At 32.8% G+C, this 24672-nt stretch overlaps 4 protein-coding genes across 6 annotated transcripts; 3 read left to right on the top strand and 1 right to left on the bottom strand.

Moving 5' to 3' along the window:
* The first annotated feature begins 657 nt into the window (after positions 1 to 657).
* LOC18048849 (beta-glucosidase 11) lies at positions 658 to 5640 on the top strand. Of its 3 annotated transcripts, XM_024187970.1 has the most exons (14): positions 658 to 894; positions 1044 to 1107; positions 1461 to 1513; positions 1730 to 1805; positions 1938 to 2009; positions 2147 to 2234; positions 2328 to 2580; positions 2830 to 2945; positions 3335 to 3555; positions 3952 to 4011; positions 4079 to 4107; positions 4189 to 4276; positions 4856 to 4946; positions 5190 to 5640. In XM_024187970.1, exons 1-14 carry the CDS (start codon positions 658 to 660, stop codon positions 5437 to 5439), a joined length of 1698 nt encoding a protein of 565 aa, XP_024043738.1. In that variant the 3' UTR covers positions 5440 to 5640. The 3 variants fall into 3 exon arrangements, with proteins under 3 accessions (XP_024043738.1, XP_006444316.1, XP_024043737.1); XM_006444253.2 differs by lacking the exon at positions 3952 to 4011 and having other exon boundaries at positions 684 to 894; XM_024187969.1 differs by lacking the exons at positions 3952 to 4011; positions 4079 to 4107; positions 4189 to 4276 and having other exon boundaries at positions 684 to 894.
* Positions 5641 to 7913: 2273 nt separating this feature from the next.
* Positions 7914 to 8801, top strand: LOC112100009 (beta-glucosidase 11-like). Its single transcript, XM_024187574.1, has 3 exons — positions 7914 to 8091; positions 8310 to 8373; positions 8713 to 8801. The coding sequence occupies exons 1-3, from the start codon at positions 7960 to 7962 to the stop codon at positions 8799 to 8801; spliced, it is 285 nt and encodes a 94-aa protein (XP_024043342.1). The 5' UTR covers positions 7914 to 7959.
* A 162-nt stretch (positions 8802 to 8963) lies between these two features.
* LOC18048848 (beta-glucosidase 11) lies at positions 8964 to 13218 on the top strand. The gene is made up of 10 exons (XM_024187968.1): positions 8964 to 9039; positions 9144 to 9215; positions 9334 to 9421; positions 9813 to 10062; positions 11569 to 11684; positions 11771 to 11991; positions 12270 to 12298; positions 12385 to 12472; positions 12637 to 12727; positions 12939 to 13218. Exons 1-10 carry the CDS (start codon positions 8979 to 8981, stop codon positions 13216 to 13218), a joined length of 1296 nt encoding a protein of 431 aa, XP_024043736.1. The 5' UTR covers positions 8964 to 8978.
* A 3861-nt stretch (positions 13219 to 17079) lies between these two features.
* On the bottom strand, positions 17080 to 21357 carry LOC18048847 (E3 ubiquitin-protein ligase RFI2). The gene is made up of 6 exons (XM_006444248.2): positions 20923 to 21357; positions 19679 to 19851; positions 19295 to 19353; positions 18688 to 18713; positions 18233 to 18599; positions 17080 to 17788 (listed from the first exon to the last, which is right to left on the bottom strand). Exons 1-6 carry the CDS (start codon positions 21098 to 21100, stop codon positions 17356 to 17358), a joined length of 1236 nt encoding a protein of 411 aa, XP_006444311.1. The 5' UTR covers positions 21101 to 21357; the 3' UTR covers positions 17080 to 17355.
* Positions 21358 to 24672: the final 3315 nt, after the last annotated feature.

Genomic DNA, 24672 nt, shown 5'->3' with positions numbered 1-24672 from the left:
GTGTTAAAAATAGAAGACCTGGTCTAAGCTTTAGATTTTTATGGAAAATCTAACAACATATAATGCAAGTGCCATTTGGGAAAAGCCGCGACAACGGTCACTCAGCCCGTCGACCGTAATGTGTTGCGGCTAGCCTGGGTAACTCTGTGCTTGAGGAATCTACACTGCAGCTAAACCGTAAATAAACCCATATTTTTGCTTGCATAAAGCTTGTTGTGTAAACATGCTGGAACAAAGGACCCTGGACACAGTGGCATTCACTGCTGAGAAACTTGTGGGTACTCAAAATGAAACTAGGCATTTTGAAATTAAAAAGAAAAAGAAAAAAACAAAACAAAACTAGTAACAACATAAAAGACTAGCCATTCTGTGCTCGGTTATGTGTGAATATCATTATTGCAAGCAATGAATAACATCAAAGAATGAGGGGAGTCTGAATCTTTTTTTGCACTAACAAACAAAACCATGTGGTAAAATCCCATTATTAAACATGGCAGATTTGAGCCCACTCAATTTATGCATAATCAAATACAACTTGTCAGGATTCTCAATGACAGGTGGACGACAGACGAGGGGCCTACATCGATCTGCTGGTCCCAGTAGTTTCTGAGAAAGTAAAAGAGCAAGACATGTTCAGTTGGGTGATTGGTCAGCCGCATGTTTGTCATTGTGCGTACAGTTTTCATCAGGAGCAGGTTCCATTTCTGGCTCCCCGGCATCATAATGAAGCAGAGCAGAACCGCGTCCTCCGTTGACATGATGTTGAGACTCGTTTTCCTGTTAATAAATCTGCTTAATTTGGCAGCACCAGGCCTACCACTAGCGGCTGATGAATATAGCAAACGTGACTTCCCACCGGGCTTCATTTTTGGTTCTGGCACCTCAGCCTATCAGGTGCACCGATTCTACTTCTTTTACTTAGCTATCTGATATATTTCGAGTTTACACGTGAGGCATGTTAAACAGACACTGCGTCTTGTATCTATTATGATTATATTAGTTATAAAATGAAGAGAAAATAGATAAGATTCTCGTGACAGTAGGTGGAGGGAGCGGCAAATGAAGATGGAAGGGCTCCTAGCATTTGGGATACGTTTACACACGCCGGTCAGTTTTCTTCACTTTCACGTTACAAATTGGGTCTGGTTTTTACATTCTCGTTAAACCCGTTAGTTTGACTTGTTGCTATATAGAGGGTGCCTCCATTTATGCATCTACTCTTGAATTTGTTGTTTCTTTTTCACTTTTACCCGTTTAGGTTGTCATTGAAATTATAGAGAACAGGAGAGAAGATACCTGTCTTTGTCTGTCTCATTGAAATTATAGAGAACAGGAGAGAAGATGCCTGCCTTTGTCTGTCAAATATAACTCCTTATAATTTTGTCATTATTTTATTTAATTTTTATCTATATCTATCGAATGTATATCCTAACAGTTGAGTTTTCCTCAAAATTTTTCAGGGAATGTACATGACAATGGAGACATAGCAAGCGATGGGTATCATAAGTACAAGGTGGATACGTCGTTCTTAATCATGATGACTCTTCACATACAACTTTTTAAGTCAAACTCAATCACAGTTCATTCTCATTTTTGTCTATTGATACTAATTCAAATGATTATATAACCGTAACCAACCAACTGTTGGTTTATTTCACTTTATTTGCAGCACATTCCATCTTGTAGCTTGATGATTCCTTTCTAACTAAGTTCATGTGCTTTTGTGCAGGAAGATGTGAAACTCATGGCGGACACAGGCTTAGACGCCTATAGATTTTCTATCTCATGGTCAAGACTAATTCCAAGTATGATCAAATATTGTGGCTTTTGTCAACCAAACAAGAATATGCAGTTTCTGACCATTTTCTCACAAATTATCCTGATGGATTATTTATCACTCTTCCACCCCCCCCGCCCCTTCTTCTCTTTCTAATCAGATGGAAGGGGACCTGTCAATCCAAAGGGTTTACAATATTACAACAGCCTCATAAATGAACTAATCAGCCATGGTGAGGACCACTTTTTCATCACTGATGTTAGAAATACAATTTGAATGATATGGTTCGCATATATTTAAAAAAAAAATGTTAAGAACTTCCACTTTCCCTCCTTTCCTCCAATTCATCACTTCGTTTTGATCAAGCAGGAATTCAACCGCATGTTACATTACACCATTATGATCTTCCTCAGGCACTGGAAGATGAGTATGGAGGATGGATCAATCAAACGATTGTGTATATGTTTAACTCTTTTGGTTTTAGTTTCCTTTTTATGCTTGGTTAAATAACCAAGTTGAAAGAGAGTTAATGATAACTATTTCCATGCAGGCAAGACTTCACAGCTTATGCAAACGTATGCTTTAGAGAGTTTGGAGATAGGGTTTCATATTGGACTACCGTGAATGAGCCAAATGCATTTGCATTGTTAGGTTATGACATAGGAATTGCACCACCTAAACGATGTTCTCCTCCGTTCAAAAACTGCCGTAAGGGCAACTCATCCACTGAGCCATACATGGCAGTTCATCATGTTTTGTTAGCACATGCATCAGTTGCAAGATTGTATAGAAAGAATTATCAGGTAATAGCCAAATTTTTCTCCATCATGTGCTTCAGTATTCCATCTAGAGAGTATGACTCAGTCAATTGTTTGTTCTTTTAGTTATTTATATTGAGTTCAAAAAGAAGTATTTGGCTTCAGCATCAAACATTTGTAACAGTTGTTTTTGTGATGAAATTTCAAATCTTGTGGCTACACATTACTTCTTAGGTGTCAATTTCTGCCTAGTCTAAGAAAAACAAATATTAACAGCAATGCCTGATGATGCAGGACAAGCAGCATGGCTATATAGGAATGAGTATCTTTACATATGGGCTTCTCCCTCTAACAAACTCAACAGAAGATGCAATTGCAACTCAAAGATATAATGATTTCCTAGTTGGGTGGTATGATAATAATAGAATATAACATTTGTCTCTACCAAGTATTTCATCGTGGTAATCATATGCCTTGAGTTCTACGTCATTTGTTTTTTTTGGGGGGGGCTTCTATTAAGTGCATGTCACTCGCACTGGTATAAAGCTAATCAGCTTTTCTCAAATTTTATGGATTTTTTTCCTTCTCCATTCACGAAGAGTACCTAAGATCTCTCTGTCAGTATTCTGATAGTCTTCTGCATTTCTTTTCTCCCTCCAATTTTTTTGCACCTTAATTAAATTATTTTGTTGATATTTCAGGGGGAATTTGTTGTATGTTAAACATCTCAACTCAGTTTCCACTAAATTGACGATATATTTCACTAGTGATCAATATTTGTGTCTGTACTGAATTTCAGGATTGCAAATCCATTAGTGTATGGAGACTATCCCAACATAATGAAGAAAAATGTGGGCTCGAGACTTCCACTCTTCACCTACCTTGAATCCAAACAGGTTAAAGGTTCAGCTGACTTTCTAGGAGTTAACAACTACAACTCTGGTTACATCAAGGACAATCCTAGCAGTCTGAAGCAGGAACTCAGAGATTGGAATGCAGACACAGCAGCAGAGATTTTCTGTATGTTCTCAACATAAGATTAATCTTTGCTTTGCTGAGCAGTGGCTAAATTTATATAAAGTGATTACCCGTTGACAAGATTTAGGCTGTGTTTGATATTGTGGTACTTTACCTTACCACTGTAGCTTTGAAATGGAAGCTCTAGTTGTGACATAAAAGTAGATGGTGTTTGGTAAATATGACTCTTAAATGACAATTTTGACAAAAATAGTAAAAGTAAAATAAGTTTTTCATCAAATAGCATTGGTAAAATCACCTTTAACTTCCAAGCTATATTGTAAGCGGTTACCGAATACTTTAAAGCTATTAGAAAGCAATACCTAACCGAGCTTCAGTTTTCTGATTCAGATGCATTCATGCCTTATTTTCAATTTCCACATGTTTCTCTTCATGTAGTTACTGTCTTGCTACATATTTTTCATTGCCAGGACTGGACAACTCATTTTGACCAAGTAGGTAAGTCATTTTTTATTCCTCTTTTTGGTTTAATTTAGAGACTAAAACATTTAACTGATTGTGGCAGTAAATCTGGATACTGCATCAGCAAATGAGGTGGGATTGAAACAAATAATTAAAGCATTTATTTAACACGAGCTAGTTCACTATATTCCTAATTGGCTTTGTTTGACTTAGTTTCCTATAGAGCCCTGGGGTCTGCAACAAGTGCTGGAGTATTTTAAGAAAGTTTATGGCAATCCCCCTATTTACGTTCATGAAAATGGTCTCTCTCTCTCTCTCTCTCTCTCTCTGATCTGTCTGTTATTTCAAAGATGATGAAATAACTATAATCAGTACATTTGCATATGAGCCTGCTGGAGCTAGCTTTTGCTATTAAGAATGGAAGAAAAAAACCATAAAAAAAATGGTCCTAAAAATAAAATAAAATAACGACTCCAAATGGTTACAAGCTCATTTTTTGCTGTAGTTATTGATAAGGCATTTGCAAAGTAACAGTTAAACCAGCAAACAGCTGAAATCACCAAACACCATATTTATTGATCATTAATTGCGCTAGTGAGCATCTTTCATATAAGCATGCCACAGGATGTTGTAGTGTCTAATTTTACATGAAATCGTGCATTTGAACTGTGTGGAGCTAGCCTAAGAAATGATCAAAAATCGAACTAATAACCTTTCAACAGACACTATTCTCATGAACCATTTGTAGTTTTTGCCCCAATAAGATTTGTGCTGTGAATGCGGCATTAATATGATATGGTCAAATAGTTGTTTAATTCAATTTTTATTTCCTTTCTCTTTTCTAACTCATTTTGTTTGATCATCAAATGATTTTTACCAGGTCAGGTCACCCCAAGCAGTTCATCATTGGAAGATGCAGCCAGGGTTAAATATTTGCAAGCATACATTGGAAGTATGCTTGATGCTGTGAGGTATGCCTATTATGTGCCAATATGGAGATTTTAATGTCATTGTAGTAGATGTTCGAGAGGGCATAAAGGAGCTTACATGCATTTGACTCAAAATATTTTAACAGAAAAGTAGTGTATTATGACTGTTGGTGTTTTGTTTCTATATGTTGAGCTTTTACAAAGTCCAAAATTTTTGCCTGTTTACATTTTTCCTTGAATTATCTAACTACTATACATTTTTTTTTATTATTGAAATGATTAAAGAAATGAATCAAATACAAGAGGGTACTTTACATGGTCCTTCTTGGACCTGTTTGAGTTGCTTGGTGGCTATGAATGGAGCTACGGCCTATACTATGTGGATCGGGATGACCCGGGTTTGAAGAGATATCCTAAGCTCTCTGCGCATTGGTATTCACGGTTCTTGAAGGGAAGAAGTGTGCGATCAGTGAATGAAGCTTTCAAACTTGAGAAAAATTTATCAACTCTTCCTTATGGTCAATACTTTCAGTAGGCTGATAATTCAGATGTATGTAAATTAATAAAGGATTGCACTGCTCTTATTATTTTCTTTTAATTCGGTTCTGGGAGGAGTAACCTTATCTCCTTAAGCGAACCAAACTGAATAATAGCTACAGGATTATGATCCATAAAAGTTAGTAATAATTATTCAATGATTACTAATGGTTGCTTCTGTAACAATATGTTACAAACTTTCGGCTGAAAAGAACTGATGGTGTCTCAGTTGGGATTTTATGTTCTTTTAAAGCATATTAATTTATTTTTTGATTAATAAAATATTTGAGATATTTTTAATTGTATAAATATATATTGAAAAAGGTCCGTTTAATTATATTATATGTATTTATGTGATTATCATATGGATTCACAGAAGACATAATCACAAATTATCTTATGATTAAATAAATTTAGTTTGCAGTTGATAAATAAAGTTGGGCGCTCTATTTATGTTTAGATTGTAGTAAATTCATTTAATGATTTATCTTAATCATATATGAATTTATTGATGTAGTACAACTACATTGAACAGGATCACATATGAGATTTAATTAACCTTGAAATAACTGTCAGACTTATTAAATCTCATAGGCATTGATTTTACTGTAATCTTAATCTTTAGTTAATTATGATTTCATGATTGTAATTGTTATTCTATTTGAGTTACTAATAGGCACGACACACAATTGTGGTCAAGATTATCCGGTATCTTGGTGGGAGCATTTATGAGTATTGAAGTTATAGATTAACAATATAGAATTTGTACAACACATCTCTTGATGGGTTTTCGGCACTTGATCATAAAATTCTCTGGCCAGAGTGTGTCAACATATTTAGTATGTTGAAAATGATCATTAGAGAAAACCAGTAAGTATCAAGGAATAAGATGTTATTAAATTGATTAGACAGTTGATATTGCAATTTAATTAACGATGTGGTACAAAGGATTGTGTAGTAAAGAAATCAATGTGGCTTGGGACGAATTATTATTCGAGCATACAATTATGGAAGTCAGTTCCAATCTTTTAGTGGAGTAGATTTGGAATTAAATAATTGGGCTAGTTTAATTACATGCCTAATTATTGTAGCCACTATTGTATGTTCCCAAATAATCCCCGAGTTAGCTCATTTAATTGACTGTGCCACTACTAGATTTAATAAGCAAGATAACTATATATTTGGGTTAAAAACCTAAATATATCATTTAGTGGGAGGCTCCATTTAATTAGCTTGTGTGTAAGGGGCCTTATATTATTTTACAAGATAAGTCCCCTATAGAAAAAACAAGTAAAGTGAGTTTTTTTTTTATGATTTGAAGCCTAGAGATTTCACTAAAGCGAGATATAAAAAGGCTTATTTTCTCTAAAGAAAATGAGAGCAGCCACTTTATATAGATCAGAGAAAAAGATTTTTCTCTCTATTGTTGAGAGAAAAATTTTCTCGTGATAGTTACTTTGGTAGTGATAAAGGCGCCCACACGTCAAGTGCAGATCAAACCTGAGTCATAACCTGAAAGATCATTGGTGACAGTTCGTGATTTAACAAGCATGGTGGTGACAGATCGTGATCTAATAGGCGTGGTGGTGACAGATCGTGATCTGGAAGCCTAAATCACTTCAGCGAAAAAATCTAAATTGAATTTTTAAGGTACGATTTCTAGATTATAAATTCTTATATATTATATGAGAGCGATTTTAAAAATATTTTATAAAAAATTTAAAAAACTGATATTTCCCCAACAGTCTCTACTATGTATTAATGACACGACCGAGCATGCTCGACACAGTAGCAAGTCTGGCAAGAAAAATATTCTCATTGGTCGCCAAGATCGCTGACGGCAACCACAGCTGTGGAATAAGTGGTAAGCCAATGTTGTAAATGTCTAATACCGATTGTTATGATTACGAACACATTCGGTAAGTCTTTAGAAAACAGAGAGACTCTGCAATTGCAGTCGCTGTTGAGAAGACCAAGTTAGGATTGTTCTCTTCAGACAGGTCCAAATTTAATGGTTGATATTGTTATAACGTCTGTATCTCATCGAGATAGTACGCATTACACAAAAAGTCAAAAGAAGACGGGGGCCTAGTAAGATCGATCTTCTCTTGTGGTCTCTTCTGGACTTCGGAGGTACGTCAGAAGGGACGACGGACAGGCTCTATTCGACAAATCGAACGCATGATTCTAAGGAATCACAATCACAAATCACAATCACAAATCACAATCACAAATCAAAATTGGAATAAACAATCGTACAGTGAAATGAAGCATCTTCAGGCCCACTGAAATTTTGCGGTGCCTGACAAACAAAACACACACGTCAAAATAAGCTTGCGCGGTACAATTTAAAAATGGATGATTGGTCATGCACGGCTTTGTGACTGTGACAGGTTTAGGGGTTAGTGAGCTTGAGTTTTCTTTATAAGGATTAAGGAGAGCTGTATACCACTAAACTCACAAATAAAATAAACAACATCAACAACCGCTCGCTTATTCTGTCCGTTCACAACTTCACATGATGTTGAGGCTCTCTTTCTTGCTAATGTATCTGCTTAATTTGGCAACATCAGCACTTACTGCTGTTGAATATAGCAAAAATGACTTCCCACCTGGCTTCCTTTTTGGTGCTAGCACTTCAGCTTATCAGGTCAACAACTAATTCTACTACTGCTACTAATACTACTTAGCTATTCGATCTATTTTGAGCTTACAGTTTTGGTTGTTATTATTATTTATTTGTTTCTTCAAAAAAAAAGAAAAAAAAAAAGGCCTAATTAGATGACCATGTATCTATCATCATAAAGTTATCGATATTAGAAAAAGAACATACACATCATATTTCTCACGATATGTAACATGTAACAGGTAGAGGGGGCAGCAAATGAAGATGGAAGGACTCCTAGCATTTGGGATACGTTTGCACATGCCGGTCAGTTCTGTTCTTTCAGATTAAATATGGGGTGTGCTTACGGTTTTGCCAAACACCTTAGTTTGCCACTTATAGTTTGACTTTTGAGTAATAATTTTTTTCTTTTATTTTCTTCTATTTTATTTTTTGTTTTTTTATCCTTTTATGCAAGAACTCAATCTACCTTAGTGCATCTGAATCATCGCTCCTTGTTATGATCATGATTTATATATGCTGAGGGTAAATGCCCAGAGGTTGGCACCTAAATTAAAGAGAGTTCATGGAAGAGATGCTTGTTTATGAGATAATATTAGATATCATAGCTTCATCCCTAATAATTTTTCTCTTCAAAATTTTCAGGGAACGTACATGGCACTGGAGACATAGCATGCGATGGGTATCATAAATACAAGGTGGATACATCGTGCTTTAATCGTGATACAGCTTAAGTAAAATTCAATTACAGTTCGCCCTCATTTTTGTCTGTTGATACTAATTGAAACGGTTATATAACAATAAACAACCAACCGTCGGTTGATCTTACTGTACATGCAAAACATAGCATCTTGTAGCTCGATGACACCTCTACGATCCCATGTACTTTTTTGTAGGAAGATGTGAAGCTCATGGCGGACACAGGGCTAGATGCCTATAGATTTTCCATCTCATGGTCTAGACTAATTCCAAGTATGATAAGATTTTGTGACTTTTTATGAACCTTATAAGAATTATGCAATCTCTGACTCCTGGCTCACAGATTATCCTCATTTTCTTTCATCTTCTCTGTTCAGATGGAAGAGGACCTGTCAATCCGAAGGGTTTACAGTACTACAACAACCTCATAAATGAGCTAATCAGCTATGGTTAGCTCCGGTTTTTCATGACTACTGACAGTAATTCAATTTCTTTGCGTATATTTAAGGAAAGTACTTCCTCTTTCCCTCTTTTCACCCATATACCACTTTTGTTTTCATCAAGCAGGAATCCAACCGCATGTTACATTACACCATTTTGATCTTCCTCAGGCACTGGAAGATGAGTATGGCGGATGGATCAATAGAACCATTGTGTATATTCTCAACTCTCTGTGGTTTTAGCTTACCCTTGTGCTTAGTTGAAAAAAACCAAGTCATCGACTAAGAAGGTTATTAAATAAATTGTAATTCCAATTGAAACCACCGAAAAAGATTATACGCGTTAATACACACTCCAAAGCTGGAGAGATATATACATATATAAGCGAAAATATCTTAAATATTAAGAATGGAAATCATAAGTTAAATTCCCTAAAACACTTTTTTTTTAATAATCTTTTTAAAGGTACTATGCTGCCAATCGGACTTGAACCGAGATGCTCTAGCACTGCTTCCTAAGAGCAGTGTGTCTACCGATTTCACCATAGCGTCTTGATCGATTTCAATGAATGTTTATTCATCAATTTTATCAACACTCGAATGCAGGAAAGACTTCACAGCTTATGCAGATGTATGCTTCAGGCAGTTTGGCGACAGGGTTTCATATTGGACAACTGTGAATGAGCCAAATGCATTTGCAAATTTAGGTTATGACTATGGAATTGCACCACCTCAACGATGTTCTTCAATCAACCATTGCTCTCGAGGCAACTCATCCACTGAGCCATACATAACAGTTCATCATGTCTTGTTAGCACATGCATCGGTTGCCAGACTGTATAGAAAGAAGTATCAGGTAATATCCAAAAAAAAAATTCAAATCATGTGTTTCGGTACTCCATCTAGAGTATGATTCAACCAATCATTTGTTCTTTCAATTATTTACATTGAGTTCAACAAGAAGTATTTGGCTTTCAGCATCAAACATTTATGTTGTCTTTGTTGTTAAATTTGAAATTGTCTCTACACATTAGTTTCTTACGCGTCAATTTTTGTCGTTGTAGTATCACACGTTGCTTGGGTATGGGAGAATTCTAATGCGTATAAAGGGGTGATTCATGACTTAATTGACAAGATGTGTTTTGAGAGTATATATGGACATTATAAGAACAAATCCTTGAGGATTTAACCCAAAGCGGACAGTATCTTATTAAATCTATATGGTTCATTACAGTTATGTCTAAGAAAAATGAAATAATCACAATTCAAAATTTGTGTCAAATTTTTAATTCAAAAAAATTTGTTATTTTTACTTACTGGAGTGAGTGAGAGTGTGAATTCCTCGCATCCTAACATTTACTTACAAATCCCACTCCGTGAGCCTCACCCATTTTTTGAGTGGGAATTATTTCTCACCTCTTTCTTTTTTTACCCTTATTTTATTAAATTTAATATAATTATATTTAATAAAAAAATAAATAATATCATATTTATTTAAATAACATTATTATATTATTTTATAAATTACATTTAATAATAATATTATTATTAAACTTATTGAAATATAATATTATTATATTTAGTTAAAAATAATAATTTGTATTGATTCTAAGTTAAATTTCTTAGAAAATATTAATTTTGTACTATATTATTAATAATAATATTTTATTTGTGATGCTCTTATCAATAATTTTTAATTTATATAATTAAAATTAAAATTAATAAAATATGATTAACATAATTAAGAATATTAATAAATTATTATTAATTTATAAATATAATAAAATAAATATTTTATTTTTCAAATATATTTTTATTAATTTTGTAACTGAAAATTATCGTTCTTTAAATAAGGGTAAAACTATAATTTGAAACTATTTACTCCTAGTCTAAGACAATATAAATACATAAACTGAATTCTGATTCAAACCTTACAACATTCCAAATTTCCAATGTATGCAAACAAATTATTCCTACTCTCACTTTACACTCCCAATCCCATGATTCCACTCTAATTTAAAATGTAAACACTAGTTGAATTCAGAGACATGAGAGTGTAACTTAAATAATTAACAACAATGCTATATATACAAAATTTAAGGAGAAAATTTTGTATAGGACCATGATACCGATATATGTATATCACGTGTTTGACATGGTTTTTTCTCTCTATTATGCATCATTGGTCAACTCTAAATAAAAAGTATATATGTGATAAAATATTACTGGATGGATATAAAAATGACTGGATGTGCATTTTTTTCCCTCAAAATTGAGATACATGTGTATTATTTGTTTTTCTCAAAATGCATATCAATGATTAATTTTAAAAAAAGTCATATACACACATGGTGTGATGCAGGACAAGCAGCGTGGCTACATAGGTGTAAATATCTTTGCATTTGGGCTTCTCCCTCTAACAAACTCAACGGAGGATGCAATTGCAACCCAAAGATACTATGATTTCTTAATTGGCTGGTATGATAAGAATCTATATGTCTTGGGTTCTCTGTTGGGCTTAAATTTCAGCTGTAACTGATATTTGTGTATGTACTGAATTGCAGGATGGCAAATCCATTAGTGTATGGAGACTATCCCAAAATAATGAAACAAAATGTGGGCTCAAGACTTCCAGCCTTTAGTGATCGTGAATCTAAACAGGTTAAAGGTTCAGCTGACTTCCTTGGAGTGATAAACTACTACATAGTTTACGTCAAGGATAATCCTAGCAGTCTGAATAAAAAACTCAGAGACTGGAATGCAGACTCAGCAACAGAGATCTTTTGTACGTTCTCTACATAACATTAGTCTTGCTTTGCTGATAATTGGGTGAATTTTACTTGAATTATACCTCTTTGACTCGATCAAGTTCACTTAATCAAACACATCTGTGGCTTAGTTTCAATCTTGAATTTCTGGATAGTGGTCCTCATATTCTTACTGCCTTGTTATATAGTCATTGAGTCAAGATTGGTAAAGTCATTTTACCAAGTTGGCAAGTCATTTTGTTTAGGTTATTTTCTGCCTAATTAAAAAACTAAAACAATTAACTGATTGTGGCAGTTAACCTGGATACTGCATCATCAAATGAGGTGGGACTTTAAGTACATAATTAGAGAATTTGTTTAATTTTCTTGATTTAGTTCACTACATTCCTAATTTTCTTTGTTTGACTCAGTTTCCAATACAACCCTTGGGCCTGCAAAGAGTGCTGGAGCATTTTAAGCAACTCTATGGCAATCCTCCTATGTACATTCATGAAAATGGTTCTCTCTCTCTCTCTCTTTAGAGTGATTTACAGAGGGGGAAGAGGTGTTGGTGTGGGGGGAATTAAGCAGATGCGACATTAATATGATATGGTCAAAACTTGTTTCATTCATTTTTCTATTTTCTCATTTATTTTGTTTTATCATCACATGATTTTTAACAGGTCAGAACACCCCACGCCGTTCATCATTGAAAGATATATCCAGGGTTAAATATTTGCATGCATATATTGGAAGTGTGCTTGATGCTGTGAGGTATGCTTATTTTTGTGCCAATGTAGACGGCTTATTGTCTTTGTAGATGTTGTAGAGAGCAAGAAAGAGCTTATTATACGCATTTGATTCAAAATATTTTAATAGAAAAGTAGTGTGTTATTGAATTATTTTGACTGTTGGCGTTATATAAATGCTGAGCTTTTACAAAGTCCATGATCATTTCATTGGCCTGCATGATCTAACTTTTCAGTGTTTGCTTTTTATTCTTGAAAAAAAATGGAAGAAATGGATCAAATATAAGAGGTTACTTTATGTGGTCCTTCTTGGATGTATTCGAGTTGATGGACGGCTATGAATCAAGCTATGGCCTGTACTATGTTGACCGAGATGATCCAGATTTGAAAAGGTACCCTAAGCTCTCCGCACATTGGTATTCACAGTTCCTGAAGGGAAGAAGCCTAAGTTCAGACGAAGATTTCGCACTCGAGAAAAATTTCTCAGGTCCTTCTTATGGTCATGACTATCAGTAGGCAAAGATCCATTTACATAAAGGATTGCATTTTTCTTTTTGAATTAGATTCCTTACCTTCTTGCGATCCACTCCACTGTGAGAATCAAATTTTACAATTACAGTACCATGATCAATAAAGTTTTCTTTTTTAATTAGCTATTGATTTCTATAATTTTCTTAAGAACAATGTCCAATTTTCCATTGAAAAGAATTTGTATTGTTTGCAGGTTTTTATATATTGGACAAAAATCCACCAATCATTATTTTGCAATTTATAAAAAAAAAAATACATCAAAATATTTAGGTGTTTAAGTGATGTTCGATATTGTTTTATAGAACAAAGCTAGAGTGCCTTGTGTGCACCATGTTTTTGGCGATTGATAGCACAGTCCCTCTTATTTACTAACAATTAAAAAATTTAGAAGCTTTAAAAATTTAACTTACAAGTCCCATATGCTTCTATTATTTACACTTGGATCCTAGATCACAGTTTATTATTATGAATTTTTTGACATTATTATTATTTTTTCATATATTAATATTATTGTTAAATTTAATTTTTTATTACATATTTACATTACTAAATAGATATTATGTTGTTTCCAATATATATATTGTATTATAATTTTTTTACTGGTTATTTTCCTTACATCATCGTTAATTTTAACAGTTAAGTCAACTGATCAAGGGAAAAATTTTAAACAATTCAAAGTTGTGTGTGAAATTTTAAAGTTTTTGACTTTTTATTTTTACAGTAAAAAATAGGGACATCAATGTTAAAAACCAAACAAAGTACATCCTAACCATTAAAACAACTTCCATATTAGATCTAATGGCCAACTTATGTACGGATAAAATGGAGTACCGTGAGCTGGACCCTGTTTCACAACATCTGTTTTCATTTTTGTTTTCGAACTTATAATGCGATACCCTTTTGATGGGTCGTTTCCAAAATATGAATTATAGAATATGTAAAACAGTATTCACTTGACAGTCATTAGGGCTGGCAAAAATCTCCACGGAAACGGGTATTTTCAGAGATTTTTTTCATTCGGAGAGGGTATGGGGATAATTTCATATCCAATTTCTTATTCGGGGAAGGAACGAGAAATTTTTTTTACCCAATTTCTTATTTGGGAAGGGGACGGGGATGAGGGGGAATCCCCATCCCCTACCTATTTCCCCATTTTAATTTTTAATTTTATTTTAATTTTTTTAAAATTACTAGTAAATAAATTATAAAATTGTAAATATTGGTAAAAATAAAAAATATCAAAATATTTATATTATTAAACTTTTAGGCCTAATTAACTAATTAAAGTCTTAAATTTTTATTTAGGACATTAAAAAGACCGAGTAGATTCTATTAGCCCAAATTTTTTTAATTTTAATATTCTTTAAATATTTTAAACTTAAATCTATTTTTTATTTATTTTTAAATGTCATAATTGCCCACAGCGAATCACAATTTTAATATCTAATTTAATCTAATATAATATTTGCTCTTAATTTGCTCCGATTTAACTATTGTATTGTAAAGGGAATAGACCACATTTATAAAGTGTCCACGCCACCATTGAAAAAGTTAATTTTGAATCTAAATTCGATTTTATTTGTAACAATTTTGTATTAGACTATTAATTTGTTCATGATAGTTTGTAAAAGAAGTTTGTATCTCTTGCATGCTACGTTACTTACTAATTTAATGTATGTGACTTTTGTAATGGATATTAATGTAAGATATATTTCGAACTTTACTTTTATTTAAATTTTTTATTTTAATATGATTAACTCAATATCGAAAATAAAAAAATATATTAGTTATTCGGGGATCGAGGACCCTCGGGGATCCCCTGTTATTATTCAGAGAGGGGATTTGGATTCTCTCAAGTAATTCTGACGGAGACGGAGAGGGGACAGGGACATACGCAAAATATCGGGGATGGGTACGGGGAGATTGGTCCCCTCCCCATTGCCATCCCTAACAGTCGTAACTGAGAAAATAAGTTTTTTTAATTAAAAAAAATAAGTCGAGAAAACAAATTAATAAACGTATTCTACAAAATAAATTATAAAATATTTTATAAAATAAGCTCATCCACGTTATCCGAGAAATAATTGCACTATCTACTTTCTTTCTTTCTTTCTACTCTCTCACTTCCAGACAGTCTTTTTCGTCTCTCATTCCAGTATCAAAATCTTCAATTAATATTTTTTTCACTCTTTTCTTTCATCCACAACATATTTTTTTTGGGATTCATCTAACATTTGCTCTCAACTCTCAATAGAGAAAATCACTCTATTCCAGCACATTCCAAATAATTTTTTCTTCTTTTATTTTTTCTATTTCTTTTAATTTTTAAAAAAATTATAAAATCATTGTTTATGTAGATTTGAACTACTATCTATAGATCTACATAAAGATATTTATTTTTTTATTTTTTATTCTCTTAAAAAATTTCTTCTAAGTGGAAAAATTGGATCGTTATCTCAAGTCCAGCATATTATTTGAATATTTGTATTTTATTTTCTTCAGAGCACGTGGGTGAGTGCTGTGGAATATTTTTGTGTTTGGAAGTATGTCTGACCATATTGTGTTACAAACCAAGGAATAGTTTATAACATGTTAAAGATGGTGACTTGCAAACATTAATTTAGACGATTACAAGTGATGATCAATTTGAATGAATCTGAAAAAGATTCAATTTAGGGCAACTTTACTCAAATTATGACATTTTTATTATGCTAACTTATTGAAGATATACTAGCTATTTTAAAATTCCATGCTAACTAGTTTATGATAAATATATTTTTATCTAAAAAATTAATTTTTATTTAAAAAGATTAAACCAATCAATCTTATATTATTTTTCCATATACTACCCTTTTAATGGTAATTATAAGTTGTATGTTAGTAAAGAAATGTTTCTGAAAATAAAATTATTGAACACATACTCACTGTAGTTATTAAGTACAAGATACAAAAATTAATACCAAAGACACAAAAATTAATGCCAGACATGTATTGAAATTCATAATACAACAACTGTAAAATATCATTTTCATTCTCATTTTTGTATCATGAAAATACATATTGAAAAACAATACTGAGCAAGCTCTTATCTTTTGCAGTTTTTCACTTAAGTTTACAAAGCATCTTACTATTTCACTTTTCCATTAACACTATTAGAGGATTTAACAAAATATGATAAAATAACTACTTTGCTCCTAAATGGAAAAAGTATTTACTAGTTGGTTTTTTGGATACTTTTGGAATGTATTTTCTGGATTGATGGAAACAAACTATAAGCTCTAAGTTTCCCATAACTGATTTTATAGTTAATTTGAATGTATTTTGGGTAACTTTGACTGTTTTGGTTGTGATTTATTATTGTTAAATATTTGTTATTGTTATTGAAGATATCTTATTCAGAATGGATTATGAGCAAGGATTCTTGATTTAAATTGTAAATGAGCTACAAATTAGTTGGAGTGCTTATTTTGGTGATTTTATATCTTTAAATTAGTAGATTTGATGAGTTTATATAGCTAATTTTGTCGTCGTTATTGGTCCCAATAGTTACATAGTAAACTCTAATTTTTTTTTTTACACTTAGATAGGATTAAATAATCTTTTTACATTCAAGGACAAAATAATCATTTTGTCAATATTCTGTAAAATCCTCAAAATAGTGTCAACAGAAAAGTGAAAAAATAATATATTTTATAAATTTCATGTGAATGGTGGGAAGAGAAAAAAAGTTTAATATATTTTTGATGAAGTGTAGAACACAATGTGATCCGTAAATATTTACCCTTATAATTTTTCTTCTCTAGTTTTTGTACAACAAAACTCCTCGGAACACACTCAATAGTCAAATATTGAACTTTCCACGCCATACTTTCAGGCACAAAAAGAAATTTATAAGAGCATACAAGTACCATCACACCATCACATGACTGACAAAAACTTCAGTTCCAGGGCCCACAAGCCAGGGCAATTTTCCCAAAATATACAGAAATTAACACTAGTTTAGGCCAGTGCACCAAAATTTACAAAAAAGAGTTTCTAAATTCACATATGCAACTTCATGTCCAGTCATGAGTTCAGATCCACTTAGTTAATTTTCTGGCTACCAACTTTTATAGGAATCTCTTAAGATGAGTGCCTATGCCAAAAGCCGCCTAACCCGTTGCCCATATCAGAGCCACTAGTAGTTTGATGAAATGATCCCCAATTTGAGTCCCTAGAGACAGATGGTGAAGGGTATGACCGCTCTCTTTCCCATACATGAAAATGATTCGGCGATGGATTCTCTGCTTCATGTACAGTATGGCCAGGTGAACTCGGAGGAAGGATGTAGAAGCCACCATTTTGATCATGTTGTGGGGGTGCTGGCACCGCTGCTGGCAAGCTCCTTGGACTATCAAATCTCCTTAGACCAGGGACTACAGTTGTTGGCAAGCCTGGTGAATTGCTGGATGACTGGCGATGATGGAAGGCATGGATCCTTTCACGGGTCAGAGCACCACTTCCTGGACGACGAGGAAAAACTGAGACAAATGAGTTACCAGCTCTAGGACCAGACCTGCAGAAAGTAGGTGGTAGTTCTGATAAGTATTCTAGGTCAACAAGTATTAATGAACCTGGAGAACACTTTTTCTGTCAAATTATTGTAATTAATGAAACGAGAATTTTGTTCCTAAATTTGTGCAACTGAAGAAAAAAAACATGCACCATGTGCAGCTCGGTAATCCTCTGTGGTTAATAAGTGAAGTGTCACATATGATTCTCTCTATTTATAGAAGTGACACTTTCAAAAGTATAACAGTGCATCTGTTATAAATAATCCGTATTGATATAAGAAATCAAATAATTTAATCAAATTGGTGACTGAAGGAGAATAAAATGTGAGGATTAAAAAATGGGAGAAATGAAGAAACGAGCAATGTTTCCTAAAGACAGCTGAGGTAAAATGATTTAAAAAAAAAAAAACAGAAGGCATTCAAGCACCTCATAGCTTACAGCTTACCCATGATCAAAGACAAGTGGATGGAGGAAAGATCTTGGAATTGGTGCAGCATCAGATTCACCATGAGAAGATCTCAGTGTTGCATGTGGAGTAGAAGTTGGTTCAGCAACATTCATTTGGCCAGTGGATATGGAGAAAGGCGGGGGCTGACGGCCCCAACTGGTATACTGTAGATTAACAGCAGGAAAAGCATGGGGAGTAAAAATCTCATTTTGCCCCGACAGGACATTCCAGTGAGGATTTATGTGTCGATCATCAACATTATTGCTAGATCTGGAGGTGGTCAGTGGAGCTGGTCCTACATACGCAACATACGAATGAGCCATAGATGATGAGAATATGGCATTGTGTCCCCGTAGGTCATGATCTACAAGGATAAGATGTTTCACTGTAGTGTTACATAGGGTGGCTCAAACATTCTTATTAAGAAAACAATATAACAAAAGGTAGCTTACATGTGGTTGATGGAGGTTCCACTTCCCTGAAAGAAATAAAGGATTAACATGTCAGAGACTGCATCAACTGATGTTGTTAAGAAATGAAAGTCACATGGTTTTGGCAAAATTTTGTATTTGTTTACTGTAATATTTTTAGTAGGTCTCTCTTTGGTTGACTGCTGGTCAACTCAATTTAAACAAATTTGCTCTGTTTCTTATGTAAAAAAAAGTTTTTGGCAACACTAGTTGATGAAGATTCAAGAAACAAGTAAAGGCATCAAGTTTTCTTCTTGAAAACAATCTCCAATAAATATTAGAAAACCTTATTCTGTAAGAAGCAAGATAAGTTGCTTAATACAAAAAGAGTGGTACAAAATAAGATAATAGACAAAATCAATACCAATTGAGAACCATCCCAAAGACAAGCTGCAATGTTTTAAAGAAACTACTTAATCCACATTCCATAATTAAAACTGCTTCCATACTGCAGCTCAATTGTTTTCATTATACTAGTGTATTCATCAAAGTTGATAATGATCTTGAAAATAACAGAGTATACAACTCAACAACTGTAGCAATAAAAAATCACGATATAAAAGAAAAGCTATATGGAGGTCTTGCTTACTCAAATGATGAACCAAGTTGTGCAAATTCACCAAAAGGGCACCAGTGAACTCTAAACGGCTGCAAATCAAAATTACAGATTATCTGAGACCTTCACATATATCATTCTGTTTGCATTTTTCAAAGTCATTATTAGTGCTTGTTAGTAAATGACATATAGAAATGCACGAACATAACTAAAGGAAAAATATAAGACAAGAGGATAGGAGTTATGACAAATATAGAAAATCTAATGACTTAGATCTGCTGCACATATGACAGTGAAAAGAAACACTTCAGAGTTGAGATCAGCCTGTACTGAATGCAAAAGCAGAATAATTCATGTCTTAAACAGAGAACATAAAACTAGTGGAGACGAACAAGGAATTCTCTGAATTGTGGTTACCATTTCAGAATAACTTAGATCATAGAAATCCTCATCAGGAATCCAGTCCTCCATACTAAGTTCAGGGAGTGAACGTGTAGAACCATTTGCATACAGCCATTGACCTTTCTCAATCCTCCGGCAGTTTGGGCATTGCATTGCTCCCTTCATGTTAAATGCTGAACCAATACAATCTGCATAACAGAGGATAGTATACAGCAACAAATGGGCATCACTGATGGTAATAAAAGGGAAATACTAGTTAGACACATATGCACCATAAGGCATATAGATGCATCATTTGAGGAAAAACTGCAACATCATGGTGCAATCTAAACAATTTAGCACTTTCCTGAACATTGGTCGGTAAATTATATGTAAAACCGAAATTGAAAAGTTAAACATTTCCTTAAACTAAAGGAAAGCGTGTCTGCAAGCTGCATCAGAATACACCTTAAGTAAAATTTTATGAATGAAATGCAGTGTCACCAATTGTCTTGACAGTGTCACAAGGATCTTTTTCCAACTATAATATCGTCTCTACTTCTCTAGACCAACTGCATTTTTGACTTTTGGCCTTCAATTCTATCTCAACTACTCACGTGGACCAATTTAATTCTAATCTATTTCCGATTTCCCAACAGTCTATCCATCTCACCACACTCATTACAACTAGGATCCTTCCTCACCGGAGATTATGCCAAAACATTTTATATGTGTAACACTTAAAAAACCCTGATTCTGTTTCCATCAGCTAAAAAAAGGTTTCTTTGAGGCATAAGCTTGTACATTAAACGAGGATAAAATTGTACACCAGAATAGTAAACCAATGATCAACCGATTGCGAATCATCCAAAGTATCAAGAGCACAGAAACAGTAGTCACACAAATACTTTCACATTCCTAACACAAAACAGTTTTCCATATTTACCATCAATTCATACCATTTGCAGACATGACCAGACCATTTGGAAAAAAGTATGACATCTCACAATAACATAATAAGCAACTTCAGAAGATCCCAATTTTACTCAAATTAATGCTCACCGATTGATATAACCAAATGTACATAAATAGAACTATTTGATTAAGATTTCATTTCCACCAAATTATACCAGTAGTGAACTAAAACTTCATTAGATGGGCAATTAGAAATGTAAATCTAAGTTTTAAGATACATTCAACCATCCGAATAGTTACAAAAAAAATACCCAAAGGTTTCCAAAATTAAGAAGCGAAATAATATAAACAAGTTCATGACTTACCCAAATGAAATTCATGTCCACATTGAAGTTTAGCTCTGGATCTGATACCGTTCTCAGATACCAAATCGAGACAAATCGAGCAAGCAAGCCCAGAAGAAGGCTCAATATCATCGTCATCATGGCCGTCCTTTTGATGAGGACCGTGATCAGTGGCTTTTGAGCCCACCATTGTTCTCATCCACCAATCAAAACCCGGAAATTACAATCTAGAGACAACAAATATGAAAAAGATTTTCTCTTTTCCTTGCTTTCTCTATCTCCGTCTTTGGGCGAAAGCAAAATCTATCTATCTTTTGTCTCTCCGACCTGTCAGATTACGTGGTTACATTTTTCGGACTGTCTGAAAATTAAATAAAATAATGAGATATGATCATCATCTCAATATTTTAGTTACATGCGTCGCGTTTTAGTGGATTATCTTTGTTGTATGCAATAATTTTTTAGTTCATTTTAGGAAACATTTATTATCTATTGACCCACCGACATTGTTAAATTGCATTATAAATTTTCTTGTAATTACGGAAAACCCCTGCTTCAATCTGTTATTTTCGGTTAATGCCCAAAAAAATTTCCCCCACGGCTTTTTTAAGGGATTTGGTAATTATGTAATTTTTAAAATAATTAAAATTAACTATGCTATAGAAAACCAACAAAGTGTTGGTTCCACTGTCAATGGAGTCTCCTTAAGTGGTTTGATTGTGTTTGCTTCCTAGTTCGAGTCGCTGAGAAGTCGCTTTTGTTGGGAGAACATGTGCCTCTCGGTTCGAGCGGGGACTTCTAGTCTGGGTTGTGGTACGGGCTTAAAGGTGCCTCCCACAGTTGGGGCCCTCCCCAGGATATCTCGTGGTCAAAACCAAAAAAAAAAAAAACTATGCTAAAGAAATAACAATCAGTTAAATATTGAGAGATTGTCAATTTTTCTCCTACGGTAATCAACATATATTATTTTTCTCCCTACTGTTTTTATAATGGCCAAAAACCCCATGATAACATAAGTTTACAATATTATCCTTATTTTTAACTACTCTTTTATTTATGTTTATTATAAATTAAATAAATCACATGAATAAAAACTAAATAAAAAATCAAGCATTAAAAATAAGAAATATATGTTTTGATATGAGAAAAAATTAACAATAAAATTTTTTCTTGTACTTATTTATTTTGCGAAAATTTTCTTATAATAAATATATAAGAAAGTTATTATAAAATGATAAAAAAATTATTATAAGAAAATTTGAATGACAAATAAAAATTTATTATAAGATAAATAATAAAATATTTTGCCTATAATTTTTACATTTAATTTTAAAATATTACAAAATATTTATTATAAGAAAATGTTCACAAAATAAATAATTACAAGAAAAAAATTTATTATTAATTTTTTTGCTCATATCAAAACATATATTTCTTGTTTTTAATACTTAATTTTTTTATTTAGTTTCTATTCGTATAATTTATTTAATTTATAATAAATGTAAATAAAAGAGTAATTAAAAATAAGGGTAATATTGTAAACTTATACTGTCAGGGGGGTTTTTGGTCATTATAAAAATAATAGGGGGTAAATGATATATGTTAATTACTGTAGGGGGAAAAGTGGCAATCCCCTGTTAAATATTTAGTAAAATTTATTTTTAAAAGTACTGTGAATTTTAAAAATAGTTGTATATAGAATTGAAAATATGGGTCATGATTCATTTATTCGATTAATTCTATACGAATTAAATAAGTTTGGATTTAAAAATATTGATTAGCTTAATCAAATGGTGAATTTAATTCAATTTGCTAATTAAACAAATTGAATTTAGGTTTGATAATATTGATTATTCGTTTAGGATTCATTTAATAAATAAGTTATAAACGAATTAAATACGGTCCACTCATTTGAAATTCGTTTAATTAAATTACTTAGTTATCCTTAAATTTATATAAAAAAATAAAGTTAAAGGCTAATATAATAATTATCGATGTTAATGAGACGAAATATGTAAGTGCAAAGACGTGCCCGGCCTTAGTCTCTTCTCTCCGGCTCTCAACCCTCTCAGAGTCTCGTCTCTTGGCGTTATGAAAATGTATTAATCGACATCGTTTTGATTTTACGCATTCAGACACTCAATTCGGACACATTTTTCAGGCATACTAATTTTTTTTCACAAATTTTATGTAATAAATAGTGCATTGGCAATGAAGTTTAGTTCTTTTTGTAAAATTACCAACACGTTGGAAGTTAAAAGAAACAGGACGATACTAATATTTTGAGTATCGCAGGAACCCATCATATTGAGAAAGAAATTAATTGGGAAACTAAAAGCAACAAAAATTTGACCCGACGATGAGTTGAAAGCTGATCGCAGGAACCCTCAAACTTCATCAGAATCTTATATTTACAGAAAAATGAATCAAGATTTTGAAAGCAGCATCATGTTCTTGAATTCTTCAAAATCAAGAACCCCATACAGCTTAACCTAAATAAATCAAGAACACTAATATTTTGAGTTCAATGGAGTTTCCATTAGCTTAAACGTTAGGGACTTACCCTTCCTTCAAAAGCCGTCAATTTTTGTATCATCATGTACTCCAAAATGTATATAATATTTTTAAGATATGAAAGTCTTATAAATGCATCAAAGTAATTACATATAAGCTTGATTAAGAACCTTCCTTATAAACACACACATGCATGCCCATGAAGAAGTTTGAAAGAAACAGGACGATACCAAATGAGGTGTGACTAATAGTCTTACATCATCTTTTTCAGCAGTTCGATGATAGGATCTCTCTGCTTCCATAAGTAGCGATCGATCCCTTCAATTTTTTTTTCCGGTTTAATATTTTTCCGGATTTTTCTGTATTTTCAAATTCCGACCAAGAAACTATTATGTGTGTGCGTGTAAAGAGAGAGAGAAAGTCTTTCTTAAGTGAGAGCATGCTTACTTTAATAAAGCGAGGATATGGTTAAAATACAAAAACACATATTTTATTACATTAAAAATTATTTTTTTATTATTATATTGAAATATATATTTTTCTACTTTTTACTGTTATCCTAATTTTAAGAAAGTGTTCCTAAAATGATAAAGAGTCTTTCTTAAGATTTAAGTTATTGCTTGCCTTAAATAAATAAAATAATAATAACGATAATGAGAAAAGAACCTTAAAATTTACAACTTAATTTTTTTTTCTCACTTCTGGCAATGATTTTCAGTTGAGCCCCCAATAAATTACACTCAGTCCCAAGCCCAATTATTTATAATTAAAAGTAGATTGTTTTTCCTTTTTTTTTTTAATAACCCACAAAAATACACCTTTAACAATAATTTTTAACCAAGTACTTCTACTCTTTCATCTTCAACCTCCCCTTTAATTCTAACATGAAAAACTGAAAATCCATAACTCTTGGTACTGCACAACCAAGTGAGTCGTGATGAACTCGTGGTCTCCAAATTTTAGAAACCTCCATGCATACGTCTCCTCTATCGACATAGCCAAAACACAAGTTAAATATACGCCGGTTCGTTTTCAGTTTTTGTTCTTTTTCTGGTATTTCTTATTAATTTGCGTGTAAGACTTTCTTTCTTTTTTTTAAACATCTTCTATTGACCTAAGTGAAAATTTATTTGTTTGTACCAATGCAATTATTATTGTAATAATTTTACCTTTGAATAATGAATTCAGATGTTTGATTCTCAACAAAATATCATGAATAAATAATGTGAATAATTGAGACTAGAGGGCTATTGTAAT

The sequence above is a fragment of the Citrus clementina genome, unplaced genomic scaffold, assembly GCF_000493195.1.
Source record: "Citrus clementina cultivar Clemenules unplaced genomic scaffold, Citrus_clementina_v1.0 scaffold_3, whole genome shotgun sequence".
Lineage (NCBI taxonomy): Eukaryota > Viridiplantae > Streptophyta > Magnoliopsida > Sapindales > Rutaceae > Citrus > Citrus x clementina.
Note: the sequence above shows the minus strand (reverse complement) of the source record. Positions and strands in the feature narration are given on the sequence as shown.

Excerpts from the sequence above, each read along its gene's own strand:
- LOC18048848 (XM_024187968.1), top strand. The coding sequence starts at position 8,979 with ATGGCGGACACAGGGCTAGATGCCTATAGATTTTCCATCTCATGGTCT. Across the intron at positions 9,216-9,333 it reads AAATGAGCTAATCAGCTATG|GAATCCAACCGCATGTTACA; the intron begins GTTAGCTCCGGT and ends TTCATCAAGCAG. Across the intron at positions 11,992-12,269 it reads CTCAGCAACAGAGATCTTTT|TTAACCTGGATACTGCATCA; the intron begins GTACGTTCTCTA and ends TGATTGTGGCAG.
- LOC112100009 (XM_024187574.1), top strand. The coding sequence starts at position 7,960 with ATGATGTTGAGGCTCTCTTTCTTGCTAATGTATCTGCTTAATTTGGCA. Across the intron at positions 8,092-8,309 it reads CTAGCACTTCAGCTTATCAG|GTAGAGGGGGCAGCAAATGA; the intron begins GTCAACAACTAA and ends AACATGTAACAG. Across the intron at positions 8,374-8,712 it reads GGATACGTTTGCACATGCCG|GGAACGTACATGGCACTGGA; the intron begins GTCAGTTCTGTT and ends CAAAATTTTCAG.
- LOC18048847 (XM_006444248.2), bottom strand. The coding sequence starts at position 21,100 with ATGAGAACAATGGTGGGCTCAAAAGCCACTGATCACGGTCCTCATCAA. Across the intron at positions 18,600-18,687 it reads GGAACCTCCATCAACCACAT|ATCATGACCTACGGGGACAC; the intron begins GTAAGCTACCTT and ends TTATCCTTGTAG. Across the intron at positions 17,789-18,232 it reads CCACTTGTCTTTGATCATGG|GTCTGGTCCTAGAGCTGGTA; the intron begins GTAAGCTGTAAG and ends TACTTTCTGCAG.
- LOC18048849 (XM_024187970.1), top strand. The coding sequence starts at position 658 with ATGTTTGTCATTGTGCGTACAGTTTTCATCAGGAGCAGGTTCCATTTC. Across the intron at positions 3,556-3,951 it reads CACAGCAGCAGAGATTTTCT|TTACTGTCTTGCTACATATT; the intron begins GTATGTTCTCAA and ends CTCTTCATGTAG. Across the intron at positions 4,947-5,189 it reads AGTATGCTTGATGCTGTGAG|AAATGAATCAAATACAAGAG; the intron begins GTATGCCTATTA and ends AAATGATTAAAG.